Source organism: Cnephaeus nilssonii (genome assembly GCF_951640355.1).
Source record: "Cnephaeus nilssonii genome assembly, chromosome: 2".
Lineage (NCBI taxonomy): Eukaryota > Metazoa > Chordata > Mammalia > Chiroptera > Vespertilionidae > Cnephaeus > Cnephaeus nilssonii.
The window spans coordinates 16,760,391-16,774,082 of record NC_137073.1 but is presented as its reverse complement, the minus strand read 5'-3'; the positions used below and the strand labels follow the sequence as shown (position 1 = coordinate 16,774,082).

General features: G+C 48.0%; 2 protein-coding genes across 3 annotated transcripts in view; one reads left to right on the top strand and one right to left on the bottom strand.

Moving 5' to 3' along the window:
• The window catches only part of DNAJA3 (DnaJ heat shock protein family (Hsp40) member A3), a 33,841-nt gene extending 32,992 nt beyond the window's left edge, over positions 1–849 (bottom strand). For both annotated transcript variants that reach the window (XM_079787974.1, XM_079787975.1), the window contains exon 1: positions 623–849. In XM_079787974.1, coding sequence (XP_079644100.1) covers positions 623–833 — 211 coding nt within the window. In that variant the 5' untranslated portion in view covers positions 834–849. The remainder of the gene's footprint in view (positions 1–622) is intronic.
• Positions 850–9,955: 9,106 nt separating this feature from the next.
• LOC307110897 (coronin-7) overlaps positions 9,956–13,692 on the top strand; it is a 57,617-nt gene continuing 53,880 nt past the window's right edge. The window contains exons 1-2 of the mRNA XM_079790408.1: positions 9,956–10,113; positions 12,440–12,536. Of these exons, the coding sequence (XP_079646534.1) occupies positions 10,054–10,113; positions 12,440–12,536 (157 nt within the window). The 5' untranslated portion in view covers positions 9,956–10,053. The remainder of the gene's footprint in view (positions 10,114–12,439; positions 12,537–13,692) is intronic.

The following is a 13,692-nucleotide window of genomic DNA, read 5'->3' as shown; positions in this document are numbered from 1 at the left end:
CAGTTACCAACTTAAGGACTTCTAAAAGAGACTGTTCAGTGTAACCTTCAACTTATACCATGTGGTGGAAAGCGTGAAAATTATGAAAGTACAGTTCTGGGCTTGAGACAACTTTTCTTAATCTAACTTTATGACCTTGGGCAAGTCAGTTCCCCTGCTAGAATTTCAATTTCCCATTCTTTAAAATAGGGATGACAATTCCCACCTTGCAGGGTGCTGTTACTGTGAAATCAGATGAGGTACGAAGTGCCTAGCACAAGAGTAGATGCTCACCAGAATGGCAGTGACCTCCTCCCTTCCGCTACAGGCTAGAAGGTGCAGGGAAGAGAAAGGAATGGGGATAGGGCGCAGCGGCAGGCAGGAAAGAGGCCTCCAGAAATGTTGACACAGAGGTGAAGGTTCACGGCCTACGGGACGTTTCTCCCTCGCCGCCGGGAGCTCCAGGCAGCAAATCTCGTTCACCGAGTAGTCACTGGGGCCTCCTGCTTGCCCGTCTCCCCAAGCAATTCCACATACGCATCGTTAATCACCCTTCACCCCGCTACTCCCCTAACTAGAGCGAGGTGAGTCACTCCCTTCCAGGCCTTGGAGCCCCTACTCGGGCGCCGGAGCCTGCCCTCACCTGTGAGGCTGACACCGGGTCTCAATGTCAGTAGCGCCCCTTGGCCGCGAGTTCCCAGGGAAGGCGCGAAAGCAGTAACGCTCAGCTTGCGGCCCAGCGACGCCCCCACTACGCCCCCCCTGGGCGGCCGGGCCCCTGTCCCCGCTGCAGCCGGCGGCCGAGGGGTTCCCACAGCCACCAGCAACCAGCGTGTGGAGCACCGCGCCGCCATCTTGGCCCGGGGACACTACGCCTGCGCCACCCGGCTCTAGGAGGCCTCACGTGGACAACTCGCGCATGCGCTGCGCCGGCGCACCCGGGAGGGAGAGGAGGCGCGACCCGCTGCACCCGCACGCAGGAATTCAAGCGTGCGCACGTATAGCCGTATGTAATGCGTCTTCTTGGTAGCCAAAGCTGAAAATGAGGTTTGCTCTGAAGACTACTACCAGACATAGTTGCCCTGGAGAACCTCGTAATTATGTGCTGGATAATCAAGACTGCCCCTTATCTGTATAAGGACGTGGCTGAAGGTAGCCGAATGTAACTGAGGCGCCTGGCAAGGAACAGGACTACAAATCCTGGCATGCCTTTCGGCGTCTGTCGCGCAGATCCCAGCATACAGTGCGCGGCTTCCTTTCTCCTGACCCTGACTTTTGGCGTGAGCGTTACTCACCCGGTGTCTGCACGAGGGCTCGGCGTTTCTACTCCCAAAGCCTTTCCTCAAGCTCACTTTCTCTGGCTAATTTCCCACGCGGCTGCCTTTGGTCGCTCAGGTCTCTCCTAAGCATGTTAGTCTCCAAACCAGTAGTGAACTTGCAGGTCGCAGAGTAAGATCCCCGTTCCCCCAAACAAATAAACGTTGTGAGGCTCTACTACGTGTCGCGCACGTACTAGAATATCGGGAATACAATGAATGACATAACATCCCTGCTCTGGAGGAGCACAACGATGAGTCGAGAGAGGCAGGCTAATAACTCATTGCTATGGTAGTAGGTATTTAATAGATTGCAGGCACACAGGTGAAAGGATTTCTCGGAGGTTGGGGGGTTGAGGTGCCGGGGAAAGCATCTGAGAAGTATCATTCCGGTAAAAAAAAAAAAAAAAAGTGAGTCAGGTAGGCATGGAGGGGAAGATTATTCCAAGGAGCAAGAGATTCAAAAGCAGATGTCTAAAGATGGAAAGTGCGTACCCTGTTTGCTTAAACCCTAAGCTTAGGGTGTGTGATGGGGATGAGGCCAGAAAGGTAAACCTTGCCTAGTAAATCTGCACACTTCCACCACCACCGCAAATAATAGAAAGGGAACCTGAAGGTTCATGGATGGTTTTAAGATGATCTGTGCTCTTTCTCTCTCTCTCTCCCCATTGTACACTAAATTTTTGTGTATGTGTATGTTAATATATAGCTTTCATCAATAAAATTCTCCGCAGGCTCTGAGATTCAAAGAAGTTTAAAAACCACTGCCCAGACCCTGGCCAGGTAGCTCAGTTGGTTGGAGCATCCTCCAGATATGCCAAGGTTTCAGGTTCAATACCCAGTCAGGGCATATACAAGAATCAATCAAGGTTATGGATTCAGTCCCCAGTCAGGGCTCTTATAAGAATCAAGCAATGGCCCTGACCGGTTTGGCTCAGTGGATACAGCGTCGCCTGCGGACTGAAGGGTCCCAGGTTCAATTCCGGTCAAGGGCATGTACCTTGGATGCGGGCTCATCCCCAGTAGGGGGTGTGAAGGAGGCAGCTGATTGATGTTTCTCTCCCATCAATATTTCTAACTCTCTATCCCTCTCCCTTCCTCTCTGTAAAAAAAAAAAATCAATAAATTATATTTTTTTAAAAATGTTTCCAGCATAGTGGTTAAGACTATGGGCTCTGGAGTCACACTGCCTGAATCCCAACTTGCCCGATTACCAGCCATGTATCCGTGGGCAACTTATTTTACCTCTGTGCCTCAGTTTCCTTTCTCTAAAAAGGGGACATAACAGTAAGGACCACTAAGGATCATCTGAAGAGTGAGATAACCATGTAAAAGCTTCTTATAGTACTTGGCACATAATAAATGTTCAATAGATATTAGTCCTGCCCGGCCAGTATGGTTCAGAGGTTGAGCATGGACCCATGAACTAGGAGGTCACTGTTGGATTCCTGATCAGGGCACATGCCCAGGGTTTTTGGCTCAATCCCTATTAGGGGGCGTGCAGGAGGCAGCCAATCAATGATTCTCTCTCATCATTGATGTGTCTATCTCTCTCCCGTCCTCTCTCTGAAATCAATTTTAAAAAGTATTAAAATGGCCGAAACCGGTTTGGCTCAGTGGATAGAGCGTCGGTCTGCGGACTGAAGGGTCCCAGGTTTGATTCCGGTCAAGGGCATGTACATTGGTTGCAGGCACATCCCCGGTGGGGGGTGTGCAGTAGGCAGCTGGTCGATGTATCTCTCTCATCGATGTTTCTAACTCTCTATCCCTCTCCCTTTCTCTCTGTGAAAAATCAATAAAATATATATTTTTTAAAAGTATTAAAATGTTCTTTACCATTCTATATGCCAAGCAGAGCTCAGACACAGTTATTTCCCACAGGGAGCCCAAAACCTACAGGGTGTTGGTTGAGAAGTAAAACTTTCAGAAATAAAAACTGAGAACAAGCCCTGACCGGTTTGGCTCAGTGGATAGAGTGTCGGCCTGCGGACTGAAGGGTCCCGGGTTCAATTCCAGTCAAGGGTATGTACCTTGGTTGCAGGCACATCCCCCCAGTGGGCGGTGTCCAGGAGGCAGCTGATTGATGTTTCTCTCTCATCGATGTTTCTAACTCTCTATTCCTCTCCCTTCCTCTCTGTAAAAAATCAATAAAAAATATATTTTTAAAAAAAAAATGAGAACAAGAGGCAAAGGAACTTGCATTTACCACCTCAGGGTGAGTTAGGAACTAGAGCAGAGCTCACTAATATGAAAACTTTGTCAGTCTTGTAACTTCCTCATTTTGGGGTATTTTAGTTTCCCCCTCCCCCATCTATTTCCCCATGGTGATTTTTAATTTTTAAAAATGTTTTACAATTACAGTTGACATTCAGTATTATTTTATATTAGTTTCAGTTGTATAGTCCCCATAGTTATTAACAGTAAAAATCCTTCACATTGAAAGGACGGGTGTGTTCTTGTTTTAGGGGAGAGCAGGAAGGCTGATTATTCTTTGCTTTTAGGAAGGAGAGAACCCCAAGGTAATGGAGTGGGTGATGGTGGCTACTAATGGACCCATCCTAAGCTTGTTAGCAAAAACTGAGATAAGCACACAGGCCATGCGGACCCACACTCCCAGGCAGAATATGTTGTGTGCCTTCCCCCTCCCCCCACTCCCTTCTCCAGTCTAAAGCCAAAAACTTTAGCTTTAAAGAGAAACAAATGTTATTTGCAAAAAGCACACCGGTTTCTCAAGCATCTCCCCCTCTGCCCTTTTCATTTTAATGTTCCACTGAACCCTTGCTGCTCCCCTGAGGCAGTGAGATCTGTGAGAGCTAGCAGGAAGTTTTAAGTATGCTCTACTCTGTAATATCCTGCAGATACTGACCGTCCAAGGTACAATGGGACTGGTAAAGTCCATGGCTAATCCATGGGAGGACTGCTTACCTCCTCATGTGAGGAACCCTTTCCCGGAGGGCAGAAGGTCCTCAGTCAGTCTCTTCAGAAGCAATAAAAGCTAGCTCACAGTTTCTCTAGTTGTAGCATTTCCTTTCCTCCCCAAGAGAGTAGGGGATGATTCCAAGGGGGTGTGAAATGCATAATCCAGATGCTCCCGGACATGACATCTGCAGTGTCTGCAGTTCCCTGCAGAAGGAGGAGGTGAACTGTGCCCTCCTCTCAGTTGCCTGGGCTTTCTGTGCTAATGATTTCCTAAAAGGCCCTTTAAACAACAGGTGGCTCCAGCTGGAAGCTAAATATTCTTCTGCCCAAACTAGGCTTAAACTAATGCTTTGCAAACCTGAAAAATGAAAGGAACTTTCTCCAAGGAAAAAAGAAAGATCACAGACACTGAGAATAAAGTTCTGGGTCCTCTGGCAATCAGTAGACTCCAATGTGAAAATGAACAACTTAGAAAAGAATGATCTTTTCTTTTAATATCTTTTATTGGTTTCAGAGAGGAAGAGTGAGGGAGAGAGAGAGCGAGAGAGAGAAACATCAATGATGAGAGAGAATCATTGATTGGCTACCTCCTGCATGCCTCCTACTGGGGCTTGAGCCCACAGCCCGGCATGTGCCCTTGACCTGAATCAAAGCCAGGACCCTTCAGTCCACAGGCTGATGCTCTATCCACTGAGCCAAACCAGCTAGGGCAAGGATGGTCTTTTCTATGAAACTGCCCCTTAGTTGTGAATTATCGTTTTGTGTCTCTGTTAAAATACTGTATTTTGCAAGTTACTGCAAAAAAAAAAAAAAATCAAAACAGCTCTGGGTGGGCTTAAGCTGGTTTGGCTCAGTGGATAGAGCGTTGGTCTGTGGACTGAAGGGTCCTGGGTTCAATTCCGGTCAAGGCATATACTTCGGTTGTAGGCTTCTCCCCAACCCGGGCCCTGGTCAGGGCTCATGCAGAGGCAACCAATCGATGTGTTTCTCTCTGTCTTTAAACCTCTCTCTTCCATTCTCTCAAAAAATCAATGGAAAAATATCTTCGAGTGAGGATTGAAAAACAGAACAAAACAAAACAAAAATACCCAGCTCTGGCTGGGTGGCTCAGTTGGTTGGAGCGTAGTCCCTTACACTAAAAAGTTGTGGGTTCGATCCCTGGTCCGGGTGCATATGGGAGGCAACCAATCCGTGTTTTTCACATTGATGTTTCTCTCTCTCTTCCTCTCTCTCTAAAATCAATTTAAAAAAACAACAACATCCTTGGGTGAGAATTAAAAATAAAAATAAAAACAAATCATTAGGTGTAGTAGTAAAACTTCAGAGTCCCAAGAACACATGGGTACACCTCCATTTGAGAAACAACAAAGTGATGCTGGCAAGGGAGAATTATGAGTGTTTTTCCCAATTTTTGAAATGTATTTTGTTGCATAATTGTTTGTTTCCTATGCTGAGGTAACCGCACATGCCTTTCTGCTCCAGCTCTTGAAATGAACAAGGCAGGGCTTACCTATAAAAATTTTTTTTCAATGTGCATCTTGAAAAAAAATTTTTTTTAATGATTTCAGAGAGGAAGGGAGAGGGAGAGAGAGAGAGAGAGATAGAAATATCAATGATGAGAGAGAAGCATTGATTGGCTGCCTCCTGCACACCCCACACTGGGGATCAAGCACACAACCAATGGGGCATGTGCCCTGACCGGAATCGAACTGTGACCTCCTGGTTCATAGGTCGACGCTCCACCACTGAGCCACCAATGTGCATCTTAATAAACCATTTCAGGGGCAGATAACTAAATCTAAGGAACTAAATCTAAGGCACTGAAGCTGCTTCATCTATTCCTCTCTTGCAAAAACTCTGATCTATGGAAACCACTGACTTTAGAAAACATTAAGGGAACATCCTACAGAAAATGTCTTCTTTAGTGTCATAGTTTTGTTGTTTTTTTATCCTCACCCAGAGATATGTTTTGTTATTGATTTTGAGAGAGAGAGAGAGAGAGAGAGAGAGAGAGAGAGAGAGAGAAACATCAATGTGAGAGAGAAACATCCATTGGTTGCCTTCTGCAAATTTCCCCACAACCTAGGTATGTGCCCTGACCCGGAATCCAACCCAAAACCTTTTGGTGTACAGGACAATGCTCCAACCAACTGAGCAACCTGGCCAGGGATGGTGTCATAGTTCAAAATAAGAATATATCTTAAGTCTCTTTGATGCTTTTGTGTGGGTTTTGCCCTCTTTTTCCTTGCTGGTCATTTTTCTTTCTGCTAATGTTTCTTTCTTCAGTTACATAAAATGCTTTGAATTTTCTAAAATGAGGACTTCCGTACAGTGGCCTCCTAAATTCTTGTTTGTTATTAATCATTCTTGGAAACAGGCCCTGTGAAATTGAAATCATTCTGCCATTTACCAAGCTAACCAGACATCCTCATATTGCTGGCATTTGACCCACATTTGATAGACTGCCTTTTAGAGTTGAGAGGTGTCTTCCAGGGTTCTTAAAGACAGTGAAGTGGAATTACTAGGAGCATAAAGGAACAAAGCTGGTAATTCATAGGCTCATGGGACTGGAAAGAATCTTAGAGGATGTCAGTTCAATGTTGTAATTCATGAAGTAATTTATTGTGCTCAAGTTTGCAGCAGCCTTAGAGCTCTGAACTTTCTACTAGAAAGAATCACTTTCTCCAGCCAGAACGGATCTGGGAACATGTAAGATGGTCACTCTCTGGGTCTTCATGTCATTTTGGCCCTTCCTTCTCCTCTGCTGTGGAGCTCAGGTTGGTCACTGTGGGAATAGGAAAGAGGACACTCTCCAACTCTGCTTCTACCAGCCCCCCGTTTGTGGAAATACAGTCACATGATCTAGCACAGCCAGGTCATGGCTTCTCTCTCTCCTGAGAGTGAAGATCGGGGTTTTGTTTTTCAAGAGAAGCTGAAATCCAAACTTTTAGGAAGTGTCCCAATTTTTAAAACACTAAGTGAACCAACTAAAACATATATGTGGACCAGATTTAGCCTATGTTACCTCTGTGGATGAAAGACTTTCCCACTAGCTGACTGTGCCCGTTTAGGCAAAAAACAAAGGCGAATTTAGGGATAACAATGAAGTGACATAAAGGAAATAATGGGAGGTTTACATAAACTTCGCAATAGTTGTATAGTTGCTTTATATTTTAAAAATTTTGTGAGAAAAAGCACATAAAATTTACTTTCTTTTTAAAAAAAAAATATATTTTATTGATTTTTTTACAGAGAGGGAGAGAATAGAGAGTCAGAAACATTGATGTGAGAGAAACATCAATCAGCTGCCTCCTGCACAGATGTGCCCGCAACCAAGGTACATGCCCTTGACCGGAATCGAACCTGGGATCTTTCAGTCTGCAGGCCAACGCTCTATCCACTGAGCCAAACCAGTTTCAGCTAAAATTTACTTTCTTAAGAATATCTGTTGTACAACCCTGTAAATGTCCTTAAGACTACTGAACTGTACACTTTAAAATGGTAAAATTTAGCCCTGGCCAAGTAGGTCAGGTAGCATCATCCTTATGTACATCCTGTACATCCCTCAGGGCATGTACAATCAACCAATGAATGCATAAATAAGTGGAACAACAAATCAGTGTTTCTCTCTCAAATCAATAAATAAAAATTTAGGCCCAGCCAGTGTGTCTCAGTGGTTGGGTGTGGACCTATGAATCAGGAGGTCACGGTTCCATTCCCAGTCAGGGCACATGCCCAGTGTGGGGCATGCAAGATACAGCCGATCAATGATTCTCTTTCATCACTGATGTTTCTATCTCTCCCTCTCCCTTCCTCTATAAAATAAATAAAAATATATTAAAAATAAATAAATCAAAATTAAAAAAATAAAAATAAATGGTAAACTTTTTTACATGTTTTTACCACAATTTAAAAAAAAAGAGAGAAGTGGCTTGATCCTTAGTGGGGGGTTTGCAGGAGGCAGCCAGTCAATGGTTCTCTCTCATCATTGATGTTTCTACCTCTCTATCCCTCTCCCTTCCTCTCTGATATCAATAAAAATATATTATAAAAAAAAAAAGATAGAGAAGCAATAGCTGTACGTTACAACCAACTCAAGACTGCACTGATGGTGCCTGTTCCAAAGCTGCTGGAATTTAAGTCTGAAAAGTATGTGCCATGAGAAAGCTGCCAGACTGCATAGAATTCCAAATCCTAGGCTTTAGTCAACGATACTGACCTATTTTTATTTTTAAAAAAAATATAGTTTTATTGATTTCTGAGAGGAAGGGAAAGGAAGAAACAGAAACATCAATGATGAGAATCATTAATCTGCTGCCTCCTGCACGCCCCACACTGGGGGCCGAGCACACAACCTGGGCATGTACCCTGACCAGAACCGTGACTTCCTGGTTCATAGGTCCATACACGCCAGCTAGGCTGACCTCCTATTTTTAGATTATGGAGGACAAAGTTACTCTTACTCACGTAGTAGGATACTGGTAAGTTTCCTCTTTGTCCTCACTGAACTGAAAAGAGAACTTGCATTTTGGTATCAATCTGTGCCCATTGCCAGGCCAAGCTTTCATTATCACCCTGTGTACAGCCTACCCCAAGTGAAGCTCTGTCTGCAGCAGGCTGTTGCAAAGGAAATTTTCACAGCAGTTGGCATTTCCAACCAATTATTCCCATTCCTCAGATCAAAGTCTGTTTTTCAGACACACCTAAACAGATGTCTGTCCTTATTCAGAAAGTATATTCTGGAATCATGGAGTCAAATTTTATTTATTTATTTATTTATTTATTTATTTATTTAAATATTTTTATTGATTTCAGACAGAGGGAGAGGGAGAGAGAGACAGAAACATCAACGATGAGAAAGAATCACGGATTGGCTGCCTCCTGCACGTCCCACACTGGGGACCAAGTCCGCAACCCTGGCATGGGCCCCCGACCGGGAATCGAACCCAGGACCCTTCAGTCCGCAGGCCGAAACTCTATCCACTGAGCCAAACCAGCTAGGGCGGAGTCAATTTTTTTAAAGGAAGAGAAATGCTTGTGCAATGAATGGCCTCAGGTGAAATGAACCCGCTCTCTTTTCTCCAGAGTTGTCCTGGACTAAGCAAGCAGCGCCGGTAGGGCACATTTGGTATTTAAAGGATTCGCCATTGCCCTTATCTTTTGCCCTTTCAGTTTATCTGTAAATGATACTTGGATTTACTTAGAGGAGCCCCGCCTCACAGCGCCCAAGGCCTGAAGCCAAGGCATGCCCTAATAAGGGGATGCTGAAGGCCCCATCCCTCCCGCAGAGACCACCTGGCCTAGGCAGGGTGGGTGGGATGCAGAGGCTTTAGGGCAGACCCCACGGGCAAGGATTTGAGTCAGACCTGGGCTCCTGTTCCCTCGCTGCCACTCACTATCTGTGCGACTTGGACCGGTGGCTCCTCTCTCCAGGACCGAGTTCCCGTCCCTGAAATGCAGCTAGTTCATTCCAGCCCCCTCTTCTCCCCCGGGATGGCGCGGCGCCCCGCCCCTTGGAAAGCAAATCCCCGCACACAAAATTGCGGCTGTAGCCCCCACGCACGCACCGCTTGGCCGGGGCCAGTCAGCGCACGTACGTGACCTCCCCACTCGCGCCATCGGCCCCTTTGCCATCCGGTCCCGGCGCGGAGGGAGGGGAGCAGGGGGCGGGGCCCAGCGGGCCGGAGCGGACTACGATTGGCCGAGATGTGCAGGGGCGTGGCCGAGGGCGGCGGGCCGCGGGTGGAGCCGGAGGCCGCGGGATTCGCGGCTGCTCGCAGTGCACCTGAGAGCCGACGCCCGGGTCTTCGAACCTGGGCTTGTCACCGTCCCTGTCGCCATGAGCCGCTTCAAGGTGTCCAAGTTCCGGCATACAGAGGCCCGGCCGCCCCGCCGTGAGGTGAGCCCGGCCCGCAGACCCCGCACCCCCTTCCCCTTCCCGGCCCCATGCCCCCTTCCCCTTCGGATCCCTCTCCGGGATCCCCGTCTGTCCCGAGGCGCCCCCTTCAGGCCCGGGACCGGCGTCCGGGCCGCCCCGTCGCCACCCGGCGGGCAGTGTCCGCAGCTCCCGAGACGCTCTCTGGCCGCTCGGTGAGACCCGCGGCCGGTCGGCCCGCCTGCCTGGCCCCGGGGCCCCCGAGGTGGCATAAGCCCACCCGGCCAGTCCAAGGCCTGAAGCCCGCAAGGCTGCCTGCCTTCTCGGCTTCCGGTCGGCCTCGCCGGGGAGCCGCGGCTCGGCCGCTTCTGGCGCCAGCTCCTCCTCCCTGACGTCCCAGTCACTCCTGCCTGGGGCTGGGGTGTGGGAGATGCCCCTTTCTGCCCTGGCCTTGACGAGGCCGGCTGTGTCAGATGGACGCGGGGAGCCGCACCTCTGCTTCGGGTTTCCGCCGGCGCTTCCTCCTCTCGGGGTGATGCTGCCGGGGGCTGGATGGGGCCTCGAGAAGCCCGAGGAGGTGGAGCCCAGAGGTACTGGGGGACTTCTCAGGCTCCTGCAGGGCAGCGGGCCTCACGAGGAGTGTGCTTCAGAGATGATGCCACCCCTGGTCCGCTGCTGCTCATGTTATTTGGAAGGCCTGGCAGTGTGGTTCAATAGGTGGGCCTACGAACTGACCCTATCTAGTGACCCTTTCAGGGGCCAACGCACATCAGGGCAGCTGGGGGAAGAAGGCTGTTTTTCACCTTCTGACAGTATTTCCCCTGCATCTGCCATGCACTGTGCCCAGCTGCTGGAGCCACAACAGTGAATAGGACAGCACTTTTCCTTCCTGTGTTGCATACAGCCTCACGAGGGAGACAGCCAGCAAGCAGACCAGGCATACAAGGGCATTGCAAGTTTTAATAAATGCCCTGCATAATCAGGGCAGGTTGCAGAGACAGAGGTGGACAGTGAGGTGGAGGTTAATCTCACCAGGGTGATCAGGGCGGGCTGCTGGGAGGAAGTGACATTTAAGCTGAGGCTAGAAGGGTGGGAAGCAGCCAGCTAGAGGGAGAGTGGGGTGGAAAAGTGCCTGGTGGGGGAACGGAAGTGGGCCATGGTGGATGGAAGGCCGTGACGGGGAAGCATATTGCCCAATGAGTCCAGAACAATCTTGCAGAATCCGAAGGCCACAGGAAGAAGTTGGCTTTTCTTCTGAGTGCAATGGGGAGTTAGGAAAGGAGATGGGGTGGGGGTTGGGGAGAGATGCTCAGATTTGCATTGAGAACATCCCTCTGAGTGCAGTAAGTACTGCTTGGCAGGGTCTGGGGTGGCCCTGAGGGTCCCGGGGGCTTGTTCCCAGGTGGTCCTCGTTCCAGCAAGGTAAACAGACAGGCATGGAAACAGATTACGGAGGAAATTTAAAACAGTTTATATTAGGGAAATGGGAGAACAGGTGATCTGTTCTTGTTTTCAAAAGTATTTCCTGTCACTGTATTTGTATTGTAAACATGAATCAGGAGGGGAAAAGAATGCAAAATGATAATGTTCTTTTATCAGAGGCAGGTGAACATTGAAAATGAAACGTGTGGTGGAGGTGGTTTCCGGGACACTGTGGGTGGGTAATTGGGGAAATGTGAGTGCTAGATTGTTGGGTGGCAAGAAGGAGTGTTGAATGATGCTTTGATACCAACAGAGAAAACATGCGGACCTCGCCTATCTTAGTTTCAGAAAAAGTGCTCCTCTGCTCCTTCAGGTGTGGGGGTGTTAACATTATTGCCTCTTCTTGGCAGTGTGTCATTCACCGTCTGTGGGATTTCCTGGAAAGGCCTTGCTTTTACCCTTCTCTGGGCTTGTGTGTTTTCTCCTGGTGTTTGGAGAAGACCCCTGGACTCAGATTTCGGAAGTCTTCAGCAATACAGTTGAAGAAGTTGAGTCTGTTTTCTGTCTAGGTGCTCACTTCTCTGTTCTCTGTTTCTCTCTAATCCCTTTAACAGAAACTGCACTCAAATGTGAGTGAACACTGCCCCGTTAGCCCCTTGACTTCATTCAGCCTGAGTTTCCTTTTGACAGCCTCCTCTCCCTTATCAGAGAACTGATTTAATAAGCAAATCTGGCCCCTTTATGACTTAGGTTATCATTTCAAGAACATTTTGCATTATCTAAGGGACTGTGTGAATGGGGACAGAGTTGGATCCAAAGGAATGCATCGCTGATGGTGCAGCTTTAAGGTTCCCTGAATCATGCCTCAACCCTTGTTTTAGGCAGTTGTAGAGCCCTGGCCTTCAGGGTTCTTATTCTTTCTTTCCAGGCCTGGATCACTGACCTTCGAGCAGGAACTACCCCGTCTTGTGGGAACCATATCAAATCCAGCTGCAGCTTGATCGCCTTCAACTCCGACCGTACAGGTAGGGAGGTGGACATGGGTGTGGAGATTCAGACATTGTCACCCAAATAGGATGGGGCAGAAGGGCAGACTCATTGCAGGCTGGAGGTTTGGAGGGGTCTCACGGAGTTCAGAAGTTAGCACTATGCAGGGCCTTAGATCCCTACAAACTGGTCAACATGCAGTAATCAGATCGGTTTTGGTGAGAATGTGTGTGTATACTTTGTATAAACCGTGTTGGCTGCGGTCTTCAAGAGCATGGTCCGGGGGGGGGGGGGGGGGGGCTGTTGCCTTTGTTTTCGAGTTGTCTCCATATGCTCCCCACTCCTTGTCTGGGAGCCTAGGGTGGTTAGGATCAATAGGAATACCAAGATTTATAAAACTCCTTGCGTTAGTTGGGACTCTTTTGGTTTCCAGTGATAACTCAAACCTCAAACTGAATGATTAATTTTTAAAATATATTTATTTATTGATTTCAGAGAGGAAGGGAGAGGGAGAGAGAGAGAGAGAGAAACATCAATGATGAGAGAGAATCATTTATTGGCTGCCTCCAGCACGTCCCCCACTGGGGATCGAGCCTGCAACCCAGGCATGTGCCCTTGGCTGGAATTGAACCTGGGACCCTTCAGTTAGCAGGCCAGCGCTCTATTCACTGAGCCAAACGAGCTAGGGCACAAACTGAATTCTTAAGCAAGAATTATATCCTTGCCCTAACTGGTTTGGCTCAATGGATAGAACGTCGGCCTGCGGACTGAAAGGTCCCAGGCTTGATTCCGGTCAAGGGCATGCACCTTGGTTGCGGGCACGTCCCCAGTGGGGGGTGTGCAGGAGGCAGCTGATAGATGTTTCTCTCTCATCGATGTTTCTAACTATCCCTCTCCCTTCCTCTCTGTAAAAAAATCAATAAAATATATTATTTTAAAAACTTGTTAAAAAAAAAAAAAAGAATGATATCCTTTTGACTTGTATATCTAAGAAGTCCAGGGGTTTCAGGCAGAGCTGTATCCAGGGCTCATGCGTGCTATAAGTACTGGCTTCTCTCTTGCCCTCAGCTCTGTTGCCCTTGGGTAATAGCTTCTTTCTTAGGTAAAGCTGAGAAAAATGGCAGCTGCTGGCACCTTACCTCTTATGATCCCCAGTGCCAGAAAGAGTCTCTTTCCCCAGTATCTTCTATATCT